We start from the raw sequence: 25685 nt of genomic DNA, 5'->3' as shown, positions 1-25685 counted from the left end.
TTTTTTTTTTTTTTTGAGATGGATTCTCACTCTGTTGCCCAGGCGGGAGTTTGATGGTGCGATCTCGGCTCACTGCAACCTCTGCCTCCCGGGTTCAAGCAATTCTCCTGCCTCATGCTCCTCAGTAGCTGGGATTACAGGCACACACCACCACGCCTGGCTAATTTTTGTATTTTTAGTAGAGACGGGGTTTCGCCATGTTGGTCAGGCTGGTCTCGAGCTCCTGACCTCAGGTGATCCGCCTGCCTTGGCCTCCCAAAGTACTGGGATCGCAGGCGTGAGCCATCGCACCTGGCCTAAGACATTTGTCTAACCACATAAAAGTCTTTTTTTTTTTTTTTTTTTTTGAGACGGAGTCTTGCTCTTTTGCCCAGGCTAGAGTGCAGTGGCGCGATCTCGGCTCACTGCAAGCTCCGCCTCCCGGGTTCACGCCATTCTCCTGCCTCAGCCTCCCTAGTAGCTGGGACTACAGGCGCCCACCACCGCACCCGGCTAATTTTTTTGTATTTTTAGTAGAGACGGGGTTTCACCGTGTTAACTAGGATAGTCTCGATCTCCTGACCTCGTGATCCACCCGCCTCGGCCTCCCAAAGTGCTGGGATTACAGGAGTGAGCCACCGCGCCCGGCCTAACCACATAAAAGTCTTAAAAAGGGATAGGGCAGCTGGGTATTTGTATTGTAAAAATACAAAAATTACCTGGATGTGGTGGTACGTGCCTGTAATCTCAGCTACTCAGGAGGCTGAGGCAGGAAAATTGCTTGAACCCGGGAGGCTGAGGTTGCAGTGAGCCGAGATCACACCACTGCACTCCAGCCTGGGCAACAAGAGTGAGACTCTGTCTCAAAAAAAAAAAAAAAAAAAAAGAAAGAAAAGAAAGGATAGGGCTTCCTGTGACCTCACTTGGAAAAAACAAAAAAAGAGAAAAAAGAAAAAAGGGATAAGGCTTGCTGCTACTCAGGGATCCCTCTTGCCAGGCTCCCTGGCTAGGAATTGTCTCCATCAGGAGACTTCCTTTTCAGGCCTGGCTGCAAGCTGCACCAAGGCTGTGGAGCAAGAAGATTGGTAGTCTCAAAATAAGCACCCCTGCCTCCTGCTGGGACCTTGGGTATGTGTTTGGGATGGGAGTGCAGTTCTGGTCCAGTAGGAGCTGGCAGCAGACCCTCCACTGCCCTTAACCACAGTGCTCATGGGCAAAGCACATAATCATATTCATTGATCATTCATTCATTCATTCATTCTCACAGTATCCTATGGAGATGGGCAGAGCAGGTGTTGGCTGGATGAGTGAATGCATCTTGCTTTGCAATGCCTTTTACTCCCACCATCTGCCACTATCTGCCAAACTAGTCCTGGGGACGGACCAGCTCATCTCCTCCTCTGTAGAGAGTCTGCCCAGGTTGCCAGAAGCAGAGTTAAGGCTAGTTCACCTGGGCTCTTCCAGAGACCCCTCCTATAATTGTGTCCCAAGGCCCATTTCTTCTAGTCGACTATGAGCTCCTCAAGGACAAAGCTTATTTGTATTTGGCTTTCCACGTGTGGGGTCAGGGTGGGGGCATGGGCCAAGTGCACCGTGAGAGTGCTGGGGAGGACAGTGAGAGCGGTCGTCTTCTTGTTAGAGGGGATGGAACTTGTACAGAAAGCACAGAGTAGCAGAGCCTGGTGTGTTCAGGGAAGAGCACACCTGGAGAGTGAGGTGTACAGGTGAGGGGGCAGGAGGGGAGGCTGACAAGTTAGGTTGGGTTGTCAAGGGCTTTTTGGGCATGACGCAAGGTGGATTTGGGTTGATCCTCTTGGCGAGAGGCTGCAGTTATGTGACCCAAGTAGAGGACCTCTTGGAAGGGGGATGAAGTGGAGGCAGGGAGGCTAGAGAGAGAAGTGGGAGGTGGGGCTGCCTCTCCTGGCCTCCTGAGGCTCTGCAAAACTTCAAGAAGCCAACTGGGCAGCTGGAATATCTGTAGAAAGGAGCTGGCTCCAATAGCATTTCACAGTCTGGAGCTGCCACAGGACTCCGTGGCCCTGTTCCCAGAAATGTGGGTCACTGGTCTAGGAGAATAGGACATCCAAGCAGATGGAATTGCTGGGGCTCCCCCCCACCTCCGCACGTCCCCCTCAACTCCTCTGTCCTGCAGTTTCTATTCCAAGGACAATGAAGGCAGCTGGTTCCGCTCCCTCTTTGTTCACAAGGTGGATCCCCGGAAGGATGCCCACTCCACCCTGCTGTCCAAGAAGGAAACCAGCAACCTCTATAAGATCCAGTGTGAGTGGCTGCTGAGCTGACCAATTTCTGCCCTTTCAGGGGCTCTGGGGGCCTGTGAGGCTCCAGGAAGGAGATGGGAGGGTCTGGAATGTCCTCAGCTGTCCTGGGACCCCTGGCCTTGATGGGCTCCCCTCACCCCAAGTTCTTGCCTGTGTACACACCCTACCTCACTTCTTGTTCTTTGTCGTCTCTTGCAGTTCACAACGTAAAGCCCGAATACCTGGACGCCTACAACAGCCTCACGTGAGCATCCTGCATCCATACATCCCAGCCCCTGCTTGGGTGGGGAACACACTTTCACCAAATTCGCAGAACATCCTCCACCCTGTTCTTTTTTGTAGAAATCCAGGAGATGTAGATTTCTTTTATCCCCTCCCCTCCCTTCCCCTCCCCTCTCCTGGCTAATTTTTTTGTATTTAGTAGAGACAGGGTTTCACCATGTTAGTCAGGCTGGTCGCAAACTCCTGACCTCAGGTGATCCACCTGCCTCGGCCTCTGAGTGCTGGGATTACAGGCATGTGTCACCGCGCTTGGCCCCTTTTTTCTTTCTTCTTCTTTTTTTTTTTTTTTTTTAAAGAGATGATCTCCAGGAGGCGGAGGTTCCAGTGAGCCGAGATTGCACCATTGCACTCCAGCCTGGGCAACAAGAGCAAAACTCTGTCTCACACACAAAAAAGAGAGATGGGATCTCACTTTGCTGCCCAGGCTGGTCTCAAACTACTGGGCTCAAGCAATCCTCCTGCCTCAGCCTCCCAGTGTTGGGATTACAGGTGTGAGCCACTGTGCCCAGCCAGAGTCGGAAGTCCTGAGGGCCTCTTGCCTAGCTTCTGCATTTTAGAGATGGAGAGTCTGAGGCCCAGCCCCAGGGTCTGCAGTTTGAACTGAGTTTGAACCCTTATCTCAGAGGCCCTGGTGGCTATGTGAACCCTGCCCCTCTCTGCACCCCTCCCACAGGGAGGCTGTGCTGCCCAAGCTGCACCTGGATGAGGATTACCCGTGCTCACTGGTGGGCAACTGGAACACGTGGTATGGGGAGCAGGACCAGGCAGGTAAGGCGCTCACCTCCCTAGTGCCATTGCCACCGCCCAGCCCAGGCCTCCAGCACCTTTCACACTTGGCCGTTCTCCACTCCCTCTCCACAACAGCACCTGGTGGGGCTCTTACTAAAACCTCATCACCTCACTCCCCTGCTCAAATACCTGTCCTGGCTCCCCTGTCCCTCAAGGTGACCTGTGAAGCCTGTGAGTCCTTCCCGGCCCCACCCCCAGCCTCATGGTGCCAAATCCTCCTTACCTCGCTGTGCTGTCCCACCCAGGACTCAGTTCCTCAGATTGACAGTTTCACTCTTTAGTTGCAGACTACTGCTCATGCTCTTTCTTCTGCCTTAAGCATTATTTCTTGTTTGCCTGCTTTACCTGGATCACCGTCTTTTATTCTTTTTTTTCTGAGACCGAGTTTCACTCTTGTTGCCCAGGCTGGACTGCAGTGGTGCAATCTCGGCTCACTGCAACCTCCGCCTCCCCAGTTTAAGCAATTCTCCTGCCTCAGCCTCCCAAGTAGCTGGGATTACAGGCATGTGCCACCACGCCCAGCTAATTTTGTATTTTTGGTAGGGATGGGGTTTCACTATGTTGGTCAGGCTGGTCTTGAACTCCTGACCTCAGGTGATCCACCTGCCTCAGCCTCCCAAAGTGCTGGGATTACAGGCGTGAGCCACTGCGCTCGGCCTTTTTGTTTTTCTTCTTCTTTTTTCTTTGAGACAGGATCTCGCTCTGTCACCCAGGCTGGCAGGTAGTGGCACAGTCTTGGCTGACTGCAACCTGCACCTCCTGGGTTGAAGAGAGTGTCCTGCCTCAACTTCCCAAGTAGCTGGGATTACTGGCCTGTGCCACCACGCCTGGCTAATTTTGTATTTTTAGTAGAGGTGGGGTTTCACATGTTGGTCAGGCTGGTCTCAAACTTCTGACCTCAGGTGATCCACCCGCCTAGGCCTCCCAAAGTGCTGGGATTACAGGCATGAGCCACCACTCCCGGCCCTTTTTTTTTTTTTTTTTTTTTGAGACAGGGTCTTGCTCTGTCACACAGGCTGGAGTGCAGTGGCATAATCTTGGCTCACTCAAGCCTCAATTTCCCAGGCTCAAGCAATACTCCCACCTCAGCCTCCTGTGTAGCTGGGACTATAGGTGCGCTCCACCATGCTCGGCTAATTTTTGTGTTTTTTGGTAGAGACGGGGTTTCTCCATGTTGACCAGGCTGGTCTCGAATTCCTGAACTCAAATGATCCTGCCTCCTCGGCCTCCCAAAGTGCTAGGATTGCAGACATGAGCCACCGTGCCTGGCCTTTCATTTTTATTCATTTTAAATTTTTCATTTATTTATTTATTTTTGACACCAGGTCTTGTTACCCAGTGGGGAGTGCAGTGGTGTGATCACAGCTCACACAGCCTTAACCTCCTGAGCTCAAGCAATCCTCCTACCTCAGCCTCCTGAGTAGCTGGGACTACAGGTGCATGCCACAATGCCCAACTAATTTATTTTAAATTTTTTGTAGAGACGGGATCTCCCTGTGTTACCCAGGCTGGTCTCAAACTCCTGGGCTCAAGTGATCCTTCCACCTTGGCCTCCCAAAGTGCTGGGAGTACAGGCATGAGCCACAGTGCCTGGACTATTCACTTTTTTATTTTGGCATAGATGTCACCTCCTCCTGGAAGGCTGCCGAGATTTCCTCCACCTGGGCTGGGTCAGGCACCTTCCCTAGCTCTCCAGACCTAGGTAATCACCTCCTCATGCCCTGATCATGTACCCCTATAGCTGCCTGTTTAGTTGTTTGTCTCCATATATAGGTGAATCCCCAATATGCAGCACATATTTATGGACTAAATAGGGGTTCTTCTTGTCTGAGCTGGTGTCTTACAGTCCCAGAGGCACCCCTAGCATGCCCCATCCCACCCTAATAGACACACCAAAGTTGGCACCAGCTATAAGAACCCACACATGAATTTGGCTGACTCACAGCATCTCAGCCATTCAAAGGGACCTCAGATTCAGACCCACACTGTCCAAAATGATAGCCACTAACCGCATGTAGCTATTTATTTATTTATTTTTTTGAGATGGAGCCTCGCTCTGTACTGTCACCCAGGCTGGGGTACAGTGGTGCAATCTTGGCTCACTGCAACCTCTGCCTCCTGGGTTCAAGTGATTCTCCTGCCTCAGCCTCCTGAGTAGCTGAGGTTACAGGTGTGTGCCACCGCACCCGGCTAATTTTTGTATTTTTAGTAGAGACAGGGTTTCACCATATTGGTCAGGCTGGTCTCGAACTCCTGACCTCGTGATCCTCCCACCTCAGCCTCCCAAAGTGTTGGGATTACAGGCATCAGCCACTGCGCCTGGCCTATTTATTTATTTTTTTGAGACAGCGTCTCACTCTGGTTGCCCAGGCTGGACTACAGTGGTGCGATCACGGCTCACTGCACCCTTGACCGCCCGGGCTCAGATGATTCTCTCACCTCAGCCTCCCGAGTAGCTGGAACTACAGGTGTGTGCCACCACAGCCAGCTAATTTTTTGTATTTTTAGTAGAGATTTCGCTATGTTGCCCAGGCTGGTCTTGAACTCCTGGGCTCAAGCAATCCATCAGCCTTGGCCTCCTGGACTACTGAGATTACAGGTGTGAGCCACTGCACCCTGGCCTTATATGTAGCTATTGAAATTTATATTGGTTAAAATTACATAAAATTTAAAGTTCAAGCTGTGTGCCAAGGTGCTCACCTGTAGTCCTAGCTACTTTGGAGGCTGAGTTGGGAGGATTGCTTGAGCCCAGGAGTTCGAGGCCATGATTCAATACCATCACACCTATGAATAGCCACTGCACTCCAGCCTGGGCAACACAGGGGGACCCTGTCTCTAGAAAAGAAAAAATTCAGGACTGAGTATGGTGGCTTATGCTTATAATCCCAGCAGTTTAGGAGGCTGAGGTGGGAGGAACACTTGAGGCCAGGAGTTTGAAACCAGCCTGGGCAATATAGCGAGACTTTGCTTCTATAAAAAAAATAAATATTTGAAAAAAAAGAAGAAAAGATTTAAAAAAGAAAAAGTTCAGTTTCTTAGTCATACTAGCTACATTTCAAATGCTCACTCATACACACACAGGGCTCATGCGGAATGTACTTTTGGACAGTACTGGTTTAGACTGTCTGCATAGCACAGCCATAACAGATGGTCCTCTAAACTTCCCTTGAACACTCCCAGCCATGAAGAGCTCACTTATAAGCCAACCTATTTCATCCTTTGACAGCCCTGATAATCGTGTGTCTTTGAAAATAATCTGTTACCTACAGATAGATAGGTGTATCTCTTTAATCAACTATTTGGTTTCAGTAACAGACATTAACATATTATTTATGTTTTATTTTTATTATTTCCATTTAGAAACAGGGTCTCGCTATATTGCCCAGGTTGGACTTGAACTTCTGGGCTCAGGCAATCCTCCTGAGTAGCTGGGACTACAGGCATGTGCCATCGTGCCTGGCTAGACACTGATATGTGGCTAAGGGAATAAGAGAAAAGCAAATTGCCTTCAGTTTCAGCCACTACAGCTTTCCCATTTTAAGCTTGACTTGATCAGCTCCAGCAGTATTCCTTGAATTCTCTTTTTTTTTTTTTTTTTTTTTCTTGAGACGGAGTCTCGCTCTGTTGCCCAGGCTGGAGTGCAGCGGTGCAATCTCGGCTCACTGCAAGCTCCACCTCCCGGGTTCACGCCATTCTCCTGCCTCAGCCTCTCCGAGTAGCTGGGACTACAGGCGCCTGCCACCACGCCCGGCTAATTTTTTGTATTTTTAGTAGAGACGGGGTTTCACCGTGGTCTCAATCTCCTGACCTCGTGATCCGCCCACCTCGGCCTCCCAAAGTGCTGGGATTACAAGCGTGAGCCACCGCGCCCGGCCGACCTTGAATTCTCTTAAGCATTTGCTAGTTGTGAAATGAACTTTGAGGGATGGGATCCTGACTTTTTCTTTTTTTAATTTTTTGAGACCATGTCTCACTCTGTTGCCCAGGCTAGAGTGCAGTGGCATGATCTCAGCTCACTGTAACCTCCGCCTTCCGAATTCAAGCAAGTTCTTATGCCTCAGCCTCCCGAGTAGCTGGGACTACAGGCATGAACCACCATACCTGGCTAATTTTTGTATTTTTAGTAGAGATGGGGTTTCACCATTTTGGCCAGGCTGGTCTCGAACTTCTGACCACAGTTGATCTACCTGCCTCGGCCTCCCAAAGTGCTGGGATTACAGGCGTGAGCCACTGCCCCTGGCCTTTTTCTTCTTATTTTTTATTTTTCTGTTTGGGACAGGGTCTCGCTCTGTCACCCAGTTTGGAGTGCAGTGGCATGATCATAGCTCACTGCAACCTCAAACTCCTAGGCTCAGGCGATCCTGCCACCTCAACTTCTCGAGTAGCTGGGACCACAGACATGCACCACCATGCCTGGGCTAGTTGTTTTGTTTTTTTGTTTGTTTCGTAGAGATGAGGTCTTGCTATGTTGCCCAGGCTGATCTCAAACTCCTGAGCTCAAGTGCTCCTCTCCTGCCTCAACAACTCCCAGAGTGTTGGGATTACAGGCCTGAGCCACTGCACCTGGCTTTTAAAGCATACCCTACATTTTTTGTACCTTGAAGTTCAGTCCCTCACATAGAGTCAGCTGAATCATGTTGAGCTGTACCCTGGGAGTAGGGTTCAGGAATCTACATTTTAATAAACTTGTAAGAACCATTGATCCATCTCCTATAGGGAGCACCATAATTGTTAGGCAATTCCTTCTTCTTGGCTGGGCGCTGTGGCTCATGCCTGTATTCCCAGCACTTTGGGAGGCTGAGGCGGGTGCATCACCTGAGGTCAGGAGTTCAAGACCAGCCTGGCTAACATGGTGAAACCCTGTCTCTACTAAAAATACAAAAATTAGCTGGGCATGGTGGCACGCGCCTGTAATCCCAGCTACTTGGGAAGCATAGGCAGGACGGTCTCTTAAACCCAGGAGCTGGAGGTTGCAGTGAGCTGAGATTGTGCCACTGCACTCCAGCCTGGGCGACAGAGAAAAATAAAGAAAATTCCTTCCTGTTGCCAATGATGCTGTCCTTGTAACTTTCCTCCGTTGATCCGTTTTCCACAGGTCATTCCTGGTTTTGGTAGATTTCTATCCATACAGTACTTTTGCCATTTCCTTTGGGAAAGAGGCCTTTAAACCATAGGGTCAGGCCATTTTGCAGATGGGAAAATCAAGGCACAGATGGAGTCAAAAAACAGGTGAAGGTCAGGCTGGGGATGGGGATGGGAAGTTACAGAGTCTGAGTTTCTAGACTGCTGGCAGCCAGCCGCCCTTAGCTGTAGCTTGCCTGTGTGGTCCCCTGGGGACCTTCCTTGCTGATGGGCCCAGCCATGCTCCCAGGATGGCAAAACTGTTTCCTTTCTTCTCCGCCACAATTAATTAGGTTTCTTTGTTACTGGGAATTAGATTAGTTTCCTGGGGCGGCCAGCATACCACAAACTGCGTGGCTTAAAATAACAGAAGTTTATCCTGTCACAGTTCTGGAGGCTGGAAGTCACAAATCAAGGTGTTGACAGGGCTGTCCTTCCTCCTAAGCCCTTAGGGGAGAACCCTTCCTTGCCTCTTCTAGTTTCTGGGGATTGCTGGAAACTCTTAGTGTTCCTTGGCTTGTAGACTTGTCATTCTAATCTCTGCCTCCCTCGTCACATGCTGTTCTCTCTGTGTGTCTCTGTCTTCACATAGTGTTCTCCTGTGTCCAGATCTCTCACTTCTGATAAGGATACCAGTCACTGGACTCAGGGCTCACCCAGTATAATTTCATCTTAGGTCGATTATACCTACAGAGACCTATTTCCAAATAAGGTCACATTCTGAGGTTCTGGGTGGGCATAAATTTTGAGGGGACATTGTTCAACTCAGTGCAGATAATATGATTTTTATTTATTTTTATTTTTATTTATTTATTTTTTGAGACGGAGTCTTGCTCTTTTGCCCAGGCTGGAGTGCAGTGGTGCGATCTCGGCTCACCACAACCTTTGCATGCCAGGTTTAAGCGATTCTCTTGCCTCAGCCTCCTGAGTAGCTAGGATTACAGATGTGCGTCACCACGCCCAGCTAATTTTTGTTTTAGTAGAGGCAGGGTTTCGCCATGTTGGTGAGGCTGGTCTCGAATTTCCGACCTCAGGTGATCCACCCGCCTCGGCCTCCCAAAGTTGATTATTTATTTATTTATTTATTTGAGATGGAGTCTCACTCTGCCACCCAGGCTGGAGTACACTGGCACAATCTTGACTCACTGCAACCTCTACCTCCTGGGTTCAAGCGATTCTCCTGCCTCAGCCTCCAGAGTAGCTGGGATTATAGGCATGTGCCACCATACCCAGCTAATTTTTTTTTTTTTTTTTTGAGACAGAGTCTCGCTCTGTCATCCAGGCTGGAGTGCAGTGGCACAATCTCAGCTCACCGCAAGCTCTGCCTCCTGGGTTCATGCCATTCTCCTGCCTCAGCCTCCCGAGTAGCTGGGACTATAGATGCCCGCCACCACGCCTGGCTAATTTTTTATATTTTTAGTAGAGACGGGGTTTCACTGTGTTAGCTAGGATGGTCTCGATCTCCTGACCTCGTGATCCGCCTTCCTCAGCCTCCCAAAGTGCTGGGATTACAGGCGTGAGCCACTGTGACCGGCCCAGGATTTTTATAAATTTTAACAGTACAAAGAGTTTTCCATGCAAAGTAAGCTTCCCTCCTGCCCGAGGCCCCACGGGCCTCCATTCTGTGTCCCAGGGGCATCTACTGTCAATCTCTTTTTTTTTTTTTGAGACGGAGTTTTACTCTTGTTGCCCAGGTTGGAGTGCAATGGCACGATCTTGGCTCACCACCACCTCTGCCTCCCAGGTTCAAGTGATTCTCCTTCCTCAGCCTCCCAAGTAGCTGGGATTACAGGCATGCGCCACCACACCGGCTAATTTTGTATTTTTAGTAGAGACTGGGTTTTTCCGTGTTGGTCAGACTGGTCTCGAGCTCCTGACCTCAGGTGATCCACCCGCCTCAGCCTCCCAAAATGCTGGGATTACAAGCATGAGCCACTGCGCCTGGTCTACTGTCAATCTCTTAAGTTGCCATTAAGAGGTGATGCATAAATTAGCATCTCTGGATGTCCTTGCCACCTCAACACATGAGGTAGCATACCACAAATGCTCTTCTGTTCCTTGGTTCCTTTTTTCAATTCACTGTCTTGGAATGTTCCATATCAGCCCATCGGTTCTCCCCTGTCCTTTTGTCCAGCTGCCCCTCCAGGGCCTGGTGGTCTTCCTTATGCATGCCACTGCTTCCAGGATACAGGACACATCTGATCTTCTTGTTGCTATTTAAGGAAGGTGGGGTGGGAGCATTATTCCCATTTTCAAGATGAGAACATTGAGGCCTAGAGCAGTCCAAGGCTGCTGGGCAGAGCCGGAGCTCAAATCCAGGTCTCCTAGACTTGTGTCTGGGGTCATCCCCTCCCCAGCATGGTCTTCCACCAAGGCAGAGGGAACTCAGAGAGTCTTGCTGCTACAGGGAACCAGGCCACCCGCCTCCCCTGTCCCCACCACATATACACTTAGCCAACTTTGGGGAGGTCATCTGCTGGGGGTCCCAGCAGCCCTCTGATCTATATCTCTCACCCCCAACAGTGCACCTGTGGCGATTCTCAGGTGGCTACCCAGCCCTCATGGACTGCATGAACAAGCTCAAAAACAATAAGGTATGTTAGTGTCCATTCAGCACACCTCTCTGGATGTGGGATGCAGCCCAGCTCTGTGCTGGGGACTCCTCTGCTACCCCATGAGGCACACTGTCAGGATGGAGTGCACTTCCTGGTAGCCATGCCTTTACCGCCATGCCCACAGGAGTACCTGGAGTTCCGAAGGGAGCGGAGCCAGATGCTGCTGTCCAGGAGAAACCAGTTGCTCCTCGAGTTCAGCTTCTGGAATGAGCCACAGCCCAGAATGGGTCCCAACATCTATGAGCTGAGGACATACAAGCTCAAGGTGCCTCCCTCCGACAGACCCCCTTCCTGCCCCCCAATTTCCCTGCTGCAATGCTGCTTTGCAGCTGCCCCAACACCTAGACTGGGGCTTCTGGCTTCCCCCTCCCTATGGGCTCAGAGCAGAGTTGTGTACACATGCGTGCAAACATGCATACCAGGTGTGTGTCAGGGCCTGCAAACGAGGCCAAATGGCCGCTGGAGCTTGGGAGGTGGGGAGACAGGGCAGTTTCCCTTCCTTGCCCGGCTGTGATGCTATGAATCTAAGGTGGAGGCTCATTCCTATCATCCCTTTGATTCTCTTTCAGCCAGGAACCATGATCGAGTGGGGGAACAACTGGTAAGTGGCAGCACCAGGACTGGGACTGGGGGGGCGTACCCTGCTCACCTGCCCCACCAATGCCCCTGGTGGGCCACCTTTTCCAGGGCCATATCACAGGGAACTCAGTACCCTCTGCCCCTCACAGATCTGGGAGAAGGATCCAACCAGGAGGTGAGGATCTCCTAGAAGGTTGTGACCCCTCCGTTGGTAGAACACCCTGCCATCAGTCCTTTCTCTCAGCATCCCGGAGAACCGTGGGTTCCACCTAGGCCCCTCCTGTGAGGTGTGGCCAAGGAATCAGCCTCAGTACCCTCTGCACCAGCCCTGGCTTCTGCCCCATATTATTCTGCCTTCTCCAGGGCTCGGGCCATCAAGTACCGGCAGGAGAACCAGGAGGCAGTGGGCGGCTTCTTCTCACAAATAGGAGAGCTCTACGTGGTGCACCATCTCTGGGGTAGGTTGAGGACCTTCCAGGAGACTTTTGTTAGTTGTCTTTCTCTGTCATCACTCTCTGTAGCCAATGGGGTTGTATTAGTGTCCTCATAAAACTTAATGTTCTAGCAGGAGACACTATCTTAGATGTAAAGTCACAAAAAGATCAATTTCAGATTATTACAAATAATATTTATAGAAAATAGGCAAGGAGTCCGGGCGCGGTGGCTCAAGCGTGTAATCACAACACTTTCGGAGGCCGAGGTGGGCGGATCACAGGTCAAGAGATTGAGACCATCCTGGCCAATATGGTGAACCCCCATCTCTACTAAAAATAGAAAAATTAGCTGGGTGTGGTGGCGCATGCCTGTAGTCCCAGATATTCGGGAGGCTGAGGCAGGAGAATCACTTGAACCCGGGAGGTGGAGGTTGCAGTGAGCCGAGATCACGCCACTGCACTCCAGCCTGGCAACAGAGAGAGACTCCATCTCAAAAAAAAAAAAAAAAGAAAAAAGAAAAAAAAGGCAGGGAGAGATGATGGTGAAAAACACAGGAGATCTACATTGGTCTAGGTAGACAAATAATTCCTCTCTGAGGGAGTAAAATGTAAGCTGAGGGGTAAAATGTAAGCTGAGAGCTAAAGGATGAGAAGGAGCCAGCTGTGAATTGCTAGGCAAAAGCATTCCAAGTAGACAGAGCAGCACGTGCAAAGGCCCTGTGGTGGGGAAAGGCCTTCAGGGTTTTGAGGTGTGGCAAGGAGGCCAGTGTGGAGTGAGTAGGGAAGAATGTGGGGAGATGGAACAGGAGAGGGGGAATGAGTTGGAATTTATTGTAAATGCAATGAGAGACTATTTGTTTCAAACAGCAGTGACATGACCTGATTTTTGTTCTAGTATGATTTCTCTGGCTGCTGTCTGCTTTGTTAAGAGTGCTTGGTAGGGGAGCAAGAGAGAAAGCAGGGCTTCAGAAGGCCATTACTCTAGTTCAGGCCGGAGGGGATGGGGCAGTGGGATGCTGAGATTTGTTAGTCTAGAGGTGGAACCAACAGGACTTGTGGATGAATTGTCTGTGTGGGGCAAGAGAAGGAGAAGGGCATTCCAGAAGAGCTCCCAGGCTCATGCTTGGATCATTACTGAGTCTGGGAGGTCTAGGGAAGGAGCAAGTCAGTGGGGTCAGGAGCGTAATCTTGGCCCTTGGAATTGTTACTTTTTTTTTGAGACAGAGTCTCGCTCTGTCACCTAGGCTGGAGTGCAGTGGTGTGATCTCAGCTCACTGCAACCTCCGCCTCCCGAGTTCAAGTGATTCTCGTGCCTCACGCTCCTGAGTAGCTGGGATTACAGGCGTGCAGTACCATGCCCAACTAAGTTTTGTATTTTTAGTACAGACAGAGTTTCGCTATGTTGGCCAGACTGGCCTCGAACTCCTGGCCTCAAGCAGTCCACCAGCCTTGGCCTCCCAAAGTGCTGGGATTATAGGCATGAGCCACCGCACCCAGCCGGAAGTGTTACATTAAAAATGCTGACACACCAAAGTAGAGATGTCAAGTAGGCAGTAGATGGATATAGGAGTCTGGAGCCCTTGGGAGTGTTTGCAACTAGAAATATAAATGTAGGCAATATTAACATATGTACTGATTGGATGGATTATTAAAGCAGACAGTGTTTGCTAACAGTCCGAGGGAGGCATCTAGAGAGGAGGAGACAGCAGTGCAGGATTTGGGGGACAGTGGGAAGAGGGCCCTGTGCTGGGTAAGGGATCTGATCCTCTGTGCCTGAGGAATGAGCCTGTGCCTTTCTCACAGCCTATAAAGACCTGCAGTCTCGGGAGGAGACTCGAAATGCTGCCTGGAGGAAGAGAGGCTGGGATGAAAATGTCTACTATACAGGTGAGTGAAGCCTTTGGAGGTCTGCTGAGAACCTGTCTGAGGATGGAATCCTCTCTGCAAGGAGATCTAGTCTTTCTTGATTACCTCCAGTGATGGGGAACTCACTTTTAAGACAATGAGTTAGTGGGTTTCTATCCCAGTGGCACACTCCATAGGATACCAGCAGGCCTAGGTGAGTACTCTAGGGGATGATAACATAGCCAGGGCCATGCTTCTGCCTAGGAGATGTGGATTAGCGAACACCCATTGTGACCTTGGGCACGGTTCTTTACCTCGCTGAGGCTGTTTCCTCGTCTGTAAGATAGTGATGGTGATAGTGCTTCTGTCAGAGGGCTGTAATGGAAGATTCTACAAACTATTTTATTATTTTATATTTTATTTTATTTTATTCATTTTTGAGACAGAGTCTCACTCTGTCACCCAGGCTGGAATGCAGTGGCATGATCTTGGCTCACTGTAACCTCCACCTCCCAGGTTCAAGCCATTCTCTTGCCTTGGGATTACAGGCGTGTGCCACCATGTCCAGCTAATTTTGTATTTTTGGTAGAGACGGGGTTTTATCATGTTGGCCAAGCTGGTCTCAAACTCCTGACCTCAGGTGATCCGCCTGCCTCGGCCTCCCAAAGTGCTGTGATTACAGGCATGAGCCACCACATCCGGCCCACAAACTTATTTATGAAAAGTGCTTTCTCCAGTGTCTGTCACAAAGGAAGCATACAGGAAATGTTTTTGAATAAGGTTTTTTGTTTTTGTAGAGATGCAGTCTTACTATGTCACCCAGGCTGGTCTCAAACTCCTGGGCTCAAGCAGTCCTCCCACCTCAGCCTTCCAAAGTGCTGGGATTATAGGCATGAGCTACTGTGCCCAGCCTTGAACAAGTTTTTTGCTCAAGGTGTTTGCCACTTTGCTAGGAACTCTGAAACCACCTAGAGTCAGTGGGTATTAACTAAGCCCTCACTGTGTGCCAGGAACTGTGGTAGGTAGGTGGTTGAGGGGCACATAAATGAACAAGAGCCTGTCCTTGCCATTGAGAAGCTTACAGTGATCACTTACCAAGTGGTATGAGGGAGAATGTGTCTGCTGAAGGAGTTAGCAGGAGCCTTGCTATTCAGTGTGGTCCCAGCTGGGTATGGTGGCTCACAACTGAAATCCTAGTACTTTGGGAGGCCAAGGCAAGAGGATCACTTGAGGTCAGTAGTTTAAGACCAGCCTGGGCAACACAGGGTGACCCCATCTCTATAAAACATTTTTTAAAAATTAGCAGGACGTGCTGTTTCCCACCTGTAGTCCCAGCTACTTGGAAGGCTGAGGTGGGAGGATCACCTGATCTCAGGAGTTTGAGGCTGCAGGGAGCCATGATTGTGCCATTGCACTCCAGCCTGGGCAACAGTGAGACCCTATCTCAAAAATGAAAAATAAAAATAATAAAAAAGAGGACAAGCACAGTGGCTTACACCTGTAATCCCAGCACTATGTGAGGTTGAGGTGTGTGGATCAATTGAGGCCAGGAGTTGGAGACCAGTCTGGGCAACATGGTGAAACCTCGTCTCTACTAAAAATACAAAAATTAGCCAGGCGTGGTAACTCAAGCCTGTAATCCCAGCTACTCGGGAGGCCGAGGCACAAGAATCACTTGAACCCAGGAGGCGGAGGTTGCATTGAGCCGAGAACCTGCCACTGCACTCCAGCCTGGAAGACAGAGTGAGACCCTGTCTCAAAAAAAACCAAAAAACAAAACAAAACAAAAAACCAAAATCAAGTGTGGTCCCAACTGACAGTACTGGCATCCCCTGGGAGCTTGTTAAGAATGACAAATCTCGGCTGGGTGCAGTGGCTCACGCCTGTCATCCCAGCACTTTGGGAGGCTGAGGCGGGCAGATCACCTGAGGTCGGGAGTTCGAGACCAGCCTGACCAACATGGAGAAACCCTGTCTCTACTAAAAATACAAAATTAGCTGGGTATGGTGGCACATGCCTGTAATCCCAGCTACTTGGGAGGCTGAGGCAGGAGAATCTCTTGAACCCGGAAGGCGGAGGTTTCAGTGAGCCGAGATAGTGCCATTGCACTCCAGCCTGGGCAACAAGAGTGAAATTCCATCTCAAACAAACAAAGAAACAAACAAGAATAACAAATCGCAGGCTTCCTGCAACCTACCAAATCAGAATCTGCACATTAACAAGAACTGCCAAGTGATTTGTAGGCACATTAAAGTTTGAAAAGCTCTAAGCTGGAGGAAAGAGTCTAACCTCCTGGATGACCTTGAGCTGACCTTCTCTAGGCTGCACCCTCTCCATCTGTAAAACGAGGCAGTTGGTCTAAATCAGTGTTTTTCTTTCTTTTTTTTTTTTTTTTTTGAGATGGGGTTTCGCTCTTGTTGCCCAGGCTGGAGTGCAATGGCCCGATCTCGGCTCATGGCAACCTCTGACTCCCGGGTTCAAACGATTCTCCTGCCTCAGCCTCCCGAGTAGCTGGGATTACAGGCATGTGCCACTATGCCTGGCTAATTTTGTATTTTTAGTAGAGAGAGGGTTTCTCCATGTTGGTCAGGCTGGTCTGGAACTCCTGACCTCAGGTGATCCGCCTGTCTTGGCCTCCCTAAGTGCTGGGATTACAGGCACAAGCCACCATGCCTAGCCAACAGATAACTATTAAAATGTAAGAAAATGTTATTCTCATCACCACCAAAGTCCTGTCTTATCCCATAATTTGAGGGATCTGGTGCTCTTCGTGGGCCCTTCCACGAGGGCAATGGGACATTCCTGTTGCAGCATCTGGGGCCTCCTCCTGCCCACTCAAAGGCCAGCATGTGTGGGTGGGGCCAGGGGAGGCTGTTGGCTTGCTTGAGTCCCCTGTGTGACCTCTGCCTTTCTCTCTCCGCAGTCCCCCTGGTGCGACACATGGAGTCTAGGATCATGATCCCCTTGAAGATCTCGCCTCTGCAGTGATGCTGCCTACACCTCCACCTCCTTCCCCTTCTCCCTCAGGCAACCCCGACAGACAGTGGCACTCCTGGTCCTGCTCTCTTGGTTTTGTCTTGGCTCCAGGAGGACTCTGAGGGGCAGTGCTCAGTTCAGACAAGGGGGAACTGAAGGCTGACAAGTTCTGAGGATTACAGCTCTGCCCAGGCCCTGTCCACTTTCCCTGCCTGCCTCCTTCCCCCTGCTAGAAGTAGTTTCTAATTTCCCTGAATGAACGATAGTGATCTTTTAGGCCTTCTTATATCTTCTAAAATTCCTCATCTCAAGGCCACCAGTCCCCAGTTACCACCCTTGGAAATCCTCTGTTTAGCTTAGTTGTACAAAAGGTAGTATGTCCAGTGGCTAGAGGTGGGGTGGGAAGAGAGGAGGCCAGGCCAGGCCCTCAGGAATTTCCTGGTCTCCACTGGGCCACCCACTTGCTGGACAGTCTGAGCCAAGTCCCTCCTGCTGGAGAAAAGCCTGGAACTGCCAAACAAAAACAAAAACAAACAAACCTCGTCACCACGGTCAGGAGGAGGTCCAGACATTCTGCCCAGAGGGGCTGGGGAAAGGGATGGGAGCCAGGAAGGATTTAGGGGCAGGAGACAGACACATGACAGGAACTCAGAAGGTAGAACTTAGAATTCAGAACTTGGGTTTCAACTGTAGAATTTGGAATCTGGAATACAGAATTGGGAAGAACAGAGATGACAAAAGACCACTTGAAGAGAGGTTCCTAATGCTAGACAGATGGAGAGTGGCTTGGCTGTTTCCCCCTACATTTTGGGGTTGAAAACTTAAATGTGTAGTTCCAGTCCTTCTATGTAGAGTCTCTCCTGCCCTCCCTCCTTCCTGCAGGCAAATATACGAGCTAGGGCCTGTTCCCTCACCCTGTATTCTGTCTCCCCTAATTGACATTCTATCAGCCCAACCCTCATTCTGCAGGGCCACCTGGTGTGTGGAGGGGGGGGGTCAGTTACTCTGGGGGTCTCCTCAGTGACCCCCATACCTCATCATGAACCCTTGGGTAGCTTGATTCTGCCTCCCATCCAGGAAAACTTACGCTGGAGTTGCTGATAGAACCAATTAAATATTTACTATAAATCACAGTGTCTTTTCTTCCTCTGCAAGGAACTTTAGCAGGTGCCTGAGGCAGGGCACAGTAGAGCTGGTGGGCTTAGTCCCACATGGCAGATCTACCCTCCTGGAGGGTACCGTGTTCTCGAGCTGTTCTCAACAGTCAGTATTGGCTGGGCGTGGTGGCTCACGCCTATAATCCCAGTACTTTGGAAGGTGGGCAGATCACTTGAGTGAGGTCAGGAGTTCAAGACCAGCCTGGGCAACATGGTGATACCCTGTCTCTACTAAAAATACAAAAATTAGCTGGGCATGGTGGTGCATGCCTGTAATCCCACCTACTTGGGAGGCTGAGGCAGGAGAATCGTTTAAACCCTGGAGTCGGAGTTTGCAGCGAGCGGGGATTGCGCCACTGCACTTCAGCCTGGGTGACAGAGCAAAACTCTGTCTCAAAAATAAATAAATAAATAAAAATAAAAAAGAGCCAGTATTTTCCTCCTTGCTCCTGGGAAGGAGAAGGAACTGGCCCCGTACAACCAGGGATTCAGGACACGTGTTACTAGCTCCAGATAAGTAGGATTTACACGAAAAAATCCTGGGCCCTGTTTGTACAGTTCATGCCAGGGGTAGGAAATACCTGAAGCTTTCAAATACTGCATTAGAAGCTTTCAAATACTGCGTTAGAGTTGTGACTCTGTCCTGGGCAAGTCAGGCCTAAAATGGAGAAACTGGTGATGCACTCCTCAAAAAGCCTGACTTGTTGCCTTCACTGGCGTGGCATATTATGGTGAAAATAATAATTAAGAAGTAAGGTTATACAGGCAAATACTCTAGCGCCCAAATCTTCCCGGCCGCGCTACCAGGTTCTTTCGTGTTATCTTGGACATAACACATTAATTCAACTACCCGATGGAGCGCCCACTAGCTGCTGGACACTGTCTTAGGCCCTGGGCACAGTGAACGAGGAACGTGTGTCTTCGTCTTTACAGTCTCACCACGCCCCCACCTCCCTCGGGGGCCTCCGCGCTCAGCTTCCGACCTCCACTCCTCGCTTCCGGTCGGCCACTCCTTCCTTACTTCCGCTTCTCTATGGTGCGCGGGCCACCTTTGCTCCGCCTCCGGAAGTGGTTTGCTCCCGGTGCCAGGTTAGCGGAGCTGCGAGGTGAGGAGGGGACAAGGGCAGTGGGGCTGGGAGATGGGGCGGGGCGGGGCTGGGCGCTCCGGGACTGAGGTGCTGATCGCCCAAAGGGCGCCCCTGGGCTGGGGTCTGACCCGGCTTCTCCTCCATCACTACCCGCGGTCCCCGGCCTCTCGGCGCTGCGCTGTTACCTCATCCGAAAAGTGTTCGCTGCAGCATCCTCAGGCTTCACGTTGGAGCCTCTTGATCGTGATAATGTAGCCTGATGGGGGTGGGGGTGGTAGTGATGGTAACAGCTCACATATATTGTGCTCTTCTGTGTGCCAGGCACTCTACTGTGTTGCCAAAGTCAGGATTTCTCACACTTAAGCCTTTCAGGTCCGGTCTTTGTAGGCTTTGCCAGATCAACTTACCACCTGTACTACCGTTTACTAAAAATTTTTAGTCCAGTCCAAATTTTTTTTTTTTTTGCAACGGGGTCTCTGTTGTCAAGACTGAATGCAGTGGCGCGATCATAGCTCACTGCAGCCTGGAACTTCTGGGCTCAAGCTGTCCTCCCACCCCAGCCTCCAGAGTAGCTTGGGACCACAGGAGTGCGCCACCATACTAGGCTAATTTTAAAATTTTTTCTAAAGATGGAGTCTTGCTCTGTTGCCCACTCTGGTCTTGAACGCCTGGGCTCAAGCGATTCTCTCGCCTCTGCTTGCCTTGGTTTCCCAAAGTGTTGGGATTACAGGTGTGAGCCATGGTGCTGGGCCCAGTCACTTTTTTTGTTGTTGTTGAGACTGAATCTCGCTCTGTCGCCCAGGCTGGAGTGAAGTGGCCGCGATCTCGGCTCATTGCAACCTCTGCCTCCCGGGTTCGAGTGATTCTCCTACCTCAGCCTCCTGAGTAGCTGAGATTACAGGCGCCCGCCTCCACTCCCAGCTAATTTTTGTATTTTTGGTAGAGACGGGGTTTCACTATGTTGGCCAGGCTGGTCTCAAACTCCTGACCTCGGGTGATCCACCCGCCTCAGCCTCCCAAAGTGCTGGGATTACAGGCGTGAGCCACTGCATCCAGCCAAGTCACTTTTTAAACTCAAATTTACTTTGAGAGAAAACTTGAAATCTCTCCACCAGAAATGGAAAGCTGCTTTCACTTGTTTTATGTAGAAGGTAAAAATTAATATAGTTAATATAATGGAAATAGATCATTGTTAACAAATTCTGGCTAGATTTTGTTGTTTAAGGCTGTGGGATAGAGTTCTTTTGTTACAAAGGAACATTGGCATTTATAGATGTTAAAGACATACTAGGGAACTGAGATGTTCTCCTTGAAGCAATCAGAAGTTTCAAAAAAGAATTGAAAAGGGATTAACTTTCTCCTTAGGTGTTCAGCATTATTTAAGATCACCTATGCATCATCTGAAGCCACAATCCCAGGTCATCTTCATCACCTTCCCCAGTGGAATGCCTCCTGTGTTAAAGCCCACAACAACCCCTGTGGTAGGGACTGTTATTCTCATTTGATTTGTGAGGAATCAGACCCAGAGAAAAGTGAAGTGACTTGTCCGGGGACTCATAGCCATAAAGAATAGAACGGAGATCCCAGTTCAGGGCTCTCTGACTTTTACCATTACAAACTATTGGCTCCCTCAAGTCGGGGAGGTGTAAGCTTCAGTGAGTGATGATTGTGCCACTGCATCCAGCTTGGGTGACAGAGCAAGAGGGATTAGGGTAAAGGGAATAGTGATGCCCACCTCAGGAGGCTGTGGTGAGGCAACAAGGGAGGATGCTTTGTGACCATAAAGCCCCATGAAATGTAGGTTCTATACTTTAAATTCTAGGATCAACCTGGGAGTCAATGGCATCACTAGATGAGAGGCTGGCAGGACTAGGAGGCATAACAGTGTAGTTAAGAGCACCAGTATGGCATTGATTGGATAGATCCAGATTTTAGCATACTAGTCATGTGACTTGCAATTACTCACAAGTAATTCCCCTTGCGAGCCTCAGTTTTGTCATCTGTGAAGTGGTGGTAGTTCTTAGCTGAAAAGTTTGTTATAAGGAACAAATGAGAACATACCCATAAAGTAGTTAGATCAAGGCCCAGCACACAGTGATCACAGTAGTATTGGGAGTGTGTTTAAATGCCAGACCGAGGAGTTTGGATACTAATTTATGGAGCACTCTGCCAGGCTCAGGGGGAAGAGGGTAGAGTTCACAATCTAGGTGGGAAGACAGGTAAACGATTCATAGAGATAAATTCCCTAATAGTGTACCCAAAGTAGCCAAAAGACGGCTTTGGGGAGACCTCACAGGCTTCCTGGAGCAGATGAGCATTGCTTAGTCTTGAAGGATATAGGGAGGAAAAGGAAGATCTTTGCAAGCATGGGAAAGGACGTGGAGTGTTTGGGGAACTGGGATTGCAGGGTGCAGTTGCAGCTAGGAGCAGAGGTTGGGGACAGTGGGAAGGTCAGTAGGAATAGGAATGCAAGAAATGAAGTTGGGAAGGTGGGTTGGGGACAAACCATCAAGGGTCTTTATGACAGGTCAGGGAATATGGATATTCAGTGCATTATGAAGAGCCAGCAAAGGTTTTGAAACAGGAGAGGCATTAATTAGGTTGGTCTTTTTTAAGAAAGAGAATTTAGACAGTATTGTTGGGCAAGACTGTTAGAGTAGTCCTGGAGAGGAATGTGGAGGGCCTGGCCTAGGGTGTTGAGATGGAGATGCACATGGTTCCTGGATAGCTGGGTGAGCACTTGAATGCAGGTCTCTATGGAGAGTGTGGAGCAGGATATGGGTGGAGGCAGGGAAGGGAGAGGTTTAAGTAGATGATTCCGAGATCAGTGGGGGTGGGTGGTGATGCCTTTTTAAAAGAGGAGGTAGAGTTTGTTTTGGACAGGCTGAGGGATACTGTTGTATTACAGAGGGTTAAATTGAGGCTTTGAGGGGTTAAATGACTTCCCTGAGTTACCAAGTCTGTAAGTGGCCAGAACTGCTAGTTCGACTTCAGTGTTATGACTCCAGAAGAATCTCAAAAGCTTTCTCTTCTTAACAGGTCTCTGCCGTTTCCTCCTGACATCAAGGAACAACCATGTCATCAGAATCGAGCAAAAAACGGAAGCCCAAAGTGATCCGAAGCGATGGAGCCCCAGCTGAAGGAAAGCGGAATCGATCTGACACGGAGCAGGTGAGATCAGTCATGGTTGCCATGCTGCTGAGAAATTACATCTCATGGCCAAGCATCTGGCTGGGTGTTTGCAGCAGCTCAGGGTCGCATCTACCAGGTACAGCTTTGTGATGGCTTCCACTTGACCAGGTGACTGGGATTCCTGTTTCTTCACTAAAGCTGAGTGTCCACATCTGGTTTAGCTGCAGCATCTCCAAAACCAACAAGCCTGTATTAGACATGTTTAGTACCTGCCTGGAGAATGTATTCCAGTATGATATGTGTCTCCAGTTTTCCTGATGGTCAGAAGAAGGCAGTCCATCTGCAGCATGGCACTGGAGCTTCAGGAATCCCTTGGTGTGCTGCTGAGACAATACCAGAACCATGTGCCCACAGAACCTCTTGTGGCCTGAGAGCTCATGTGGTCGTCAGGTTCTTCTTTTTGTCTGTTTCTCTGTCCTTGAATCTGTCAACTTCATTTGTGACTTAGCTATTAAAAAAAAATTTTTTTTGAGACAGGGTCTCACTCTGTCGCTCATGCCGGAGTACAGTGGCACGATTTTGGCTCACTGCAGACTCCATCTCCTGGGCTCAAGCGATCCTCCCACCTCAGTCTCTCAAGTAGCTGGGACCACAGCTGCTTGCCACCATGCCCAGCTAATTTTCTATTTTTTGTAGATACGGGGTTTTGCCACATTACCCGGGTTGGTCTCAAACTCCTGAGCTTAAGTGATCTACCTGCCTTGGCCTCCCAAGGTATTGGGATTATAGGTGTGAGCCACCCCGCACCCAGCTGGAATTCCTCTCTATAGTAGACTATCATGCAGCCATTTTGATTGAGATCTGTATTTACTGGGATGGTCATATGATTTGGCTGTGTCCCCACCCAAATCTCAACTTGAATTGTATCTCCCAGAATTGCCATGTGTTGTGAGAGGGACCTACGAGGAGGTAATTGAATCATGGGGGCCGGGCTTTCCCATACTGTTCTTATTATAGTAAATAAGCCTCATGAGATCTGATGTGCTCATCAGGGGTTTCTGCTTTTGCTTCCTCCTCATTTTTCTTTTGCTGCCGCCATGTAAAAAGTGCCTTTCACCTCCTGCCATGTTTCTGAGGCCTCACCAGCCAAGTGGAACTGTTAAATCCAATTAAATCTCCTTTTGTTCCCAATTTCAGGTATGTCTTTATCAGCAGCGTGAAAATGAACTAATACAGTAAATTCATACCAGTAGAGTTGGGGGTTGCTGAAAAGATACCTGAAAATGTGGAAGCGACTTTGGCACTGGGTAACAGGCAGAGGTTGGAACAGTTTGGAGGGCTCAGAAGAAGACAGGAAAATGTGAGAAAGTTTGGAACCTCCTAGAGACTTGTTGAATGGCTTTGACAAAAATGCTGATAATGGGCCGGACATGGTGGCTCACGCCTGTAATCCCAGCACTTTGGGAGTCTGAGGCAGGTGGATCACGAGGTCAGGAGTTCAAGACCAGCCTGGCTAAGATGGTGAAACCCTGACTGTACTAAACATATGAAGAAATTAGCCAGGCGTGGTGGCGGGCGCCTGTAATCCCAGCTACTCGGGAGGCTGAGGCACAGAATTGCTTGAACCCTGGAGGCAGAAGTTGCAGTGAGCCGAGATCATGCCACTGCACTCCAGCCTGGGCAACAGAGTGAGACTCCATCTCAAAAAAAAAAAAAAAAAGTTGATAATGATATGAACAATAAGGTCCAGCCTGAGGTGGTCTCAGATGGAGATGAGGAACTTATTGGAAACTGCAGCAAAGGTGACTCTTCTGTTTTAGCAAAGAGACTGAAGACATTTGCCCCTGCCGTAGAGATTTGTGGAACTTTGAACTTGAGAGAGAGGATTTAGGGTATCTGGTGGAAGAAATTTTTTTTTTTTTTTTTTTTTTGAGACGGAGTCTCGCTCTGTCGCCCAGGCTGGAGTGCAGTGGCGCAATCTCGGCTCACTGCGAGCTCCGCCTCCCGGGTTCACGCCATTCTCCTGCCTCAGCCTCTCCGAGTAGCTGGGACTACAGGCACCCGCCACCACGCCCGGCTAATTTTTTGTGTTTTTAGTAGAGATGGGGTTTCACCGTGGTCTCGATCTCCTGACCTCGTGATCCGCCCGCCTCGGCCTCCCAAAGTGCTGGGATTACAAGCGTGAGCCACCGCGCCCGGCCAAGAAATTTCTAAGTAGCAAACCATTCAAAAGGTGACGGGGCCATGCGCAGTGGCTCACGCCTATGATCCCAGCACTTTGGGAGGCCAAGGTGGGCGAACCACTTGAGGTCAGGAGTTTGAGACCAGCCTGACCAATATGGCGAAACCCCATCTCTACTAAAAATACAATAAAAATTAGCCAGGCATGGTGGTGGGCCCCTGTAATCCCAGCTACTTGGGAGGCTGAGGCAGGAGAATCGCTTGAAGCCAGGAGGCAGAAGTTGCAGTGAGCTGAGATTGCGCCATTGCACTCCAGCCTGAGCAACAAGAGCAAGACCTTGTCTCAAAAAAAAAAAAAAAAAAAAGTGACTTGGGTACTGTTAAAAGCATTTCATTTTAAAAGGAAAACAGAGCATAAAAGTTTGGAAATTTTGTAGCCTGATGACACAGTAGGAAAGAAAAACCCGGTTGGGCATGGTGGCTCATGCCTGTAATCCCAGCACTTTGGGAGGCCGAGGTGGGTGGATCACTTGAGGTCAGGAGTTTGAGACCATCCTGGGCAACATGGTGAAACCCCATCTCTACTAAAAATACAGAAATTAGCCGGGCCTGGTGGCAGGTGCCTGTAATCCCAGCTACCTATGAGCCTGAGGCAGGAGAATTGCCTGAACCTGGGAGGCGGAGGTTGCAGTGAACTGAGATCATGCCACTGCACTCCAGCCTGGGCGACAAGACCAAGACTCCGTCTCAAAAAATAAAAATAAAAATAAAAAAAGGAAAGAAAAGAAAAACCCATTTTTTGAGGAGAAATTCAAGTTGGTTACAGAAACTTGCATAAGTAGCAAGGAGCCTAATGTTAATCCCCAACACCGTGGGGAAAGTGTCTCCAGGCCATGTCAGAGACCTCACGGCAGCCCCTCCCCTCACAGGCCCAGAGGCCCAGGAGGAAAAAGTGGTTTTTTGGGCCAGGCCCAGGGTTCCTGTGCTGTGTGCAGCCTGGGGACTTGGTGCCCTGTGTCCCAGCCAGTCCAGGCATGGCTGAAAGAGGCCAATCTAGAGCTTAGCCTATCACTCAGAGGGTGGAAGCCCCAAGCTTTGGCAGCTTCCATGTGGTGTTGAGCCTATGGGTGCACAGAAGTCAAGAATTGAGGTTTGGGAACTTCTGCCTGGATTTCAGAAGATGTATGGAAACACCTGGATGCCCAGGCAAAAGTTTGCTGCCGGTGTG

The 25685-nt window shown here is 49.8% G+C and overlaps 2 protein-coding genes and 1 long non-coding RNA gene across 8 annotated transcripts in view; 2 read left to right on the top strand and 1 right to left on the bottom strand.

Moving 5' to 3' along the window:
• The window catches only part of NIPSNAP1 (nipsnap homolog 1), a 30502-nt gene extending 13062 nt beyond the window's left edge, over window positions 1-17440 (top strand). For 2 of the 4 annotated variants that reach the window (XM_032137792.2, XM_032137790.2), the window contains 10 exons: window positions 2132-2259; window positions 2457-2502; window positions 3214-3308; window positions 4951-5031; window positions 10974-11044; window positions 11190-11330; window positions 11635-11666; window positions 12008-12102; window positions 13882-13965; window positions 16847-17440. In XM_032137792.2, coding sequence (XP_031993683.1) covers window positions 2132-2259; window positions 2457-2502; window positions 3214-3308; window positions 4951-5031; window positions 10974-11044; window positions 11190-11330; window positions 11635-11666; window positions 12008-12102; window positions 13882-13965; window positions 16847-16911 — 838 coding nt within the window. In that variant the 3' untranslated portion in view covers window positions 16912-17440. The remainder of the gene's footprint in view (window positions 1-2131; window positions 2260-2456; window positions 2503-3213; window positions 3309-4950; window positions 5032-10973; window positions 11045-11189; window positions 11331-11634; window positions 11667-12007; window positions 12103-13881; window positions 13966-16846) is intronic. The other 2 variants (XM_032137794.2, XM_032137793.2) reach the window with 1 other exon arrangement.
• LOC131382004 (uncharacterized) lies at window positions 10263-17529 on the bottom strand. The gene is made up of 4 exons (XR_009211138.1): window positions 17439-17529; window positions 12027-12159; window positions 11196-11266; window positions 10263-10663 (listed from the first exon to the last, which is right to left on the bottom strand). It is a non-coding gene; the product is annotated as an uncharacterized LOC131382004 (long non-coding RNA).
• A 1494-nt stretch (window positions 17530-19023) lies between these two features.
• THOC5 (THO complex subunit 5) overlaps window positions 19024-25685 on the top strand; it is a 49139-nt gene continuing 42477 nt past the window's right edge. The window contains exons 1-3 of one of the 3 annotated variants that reach the window (XM_032137787.2): window positions 19104-19162; window positions 20510-20625; window positions 22184-22315. In XM_032137787.2, coding sequence (XP_031993678.1) covers window positions 22220-22315 — 96 coding nt within the window. In that variant the 5' untranslated portion in view covers window positions 19104-19162; window positions 20510-20625; window positions 22184-22219. Of the gene's footprint in view, window positions 19163-20509; window positions 20626-22183; window positions 22316-25685 lie in introns of those variants that run through there. The other 2 variants (XM_032137788.2, XM_058431542.1) reach the window with 2 other exon arrangements.

The sequence above is a fragment of the Hylobates moloch genome, unplaced genomic scaffold (genome assembly GCF_009828535.3).
Source record: "Hylobates moloch isolate HMO894 unplaced genomic scaffold, HMol_V3 SCAFFOLD_19, whole genome shotgun sequence".
NCBI lineage: Eukaryota > Metazoa > Chordata > Mammalia > Primates > Hylobatidae > Hylobates > Hylobates moloch.
This window is presented reverse-complemented; position numbering and strand designations above follow the sequence as displayed.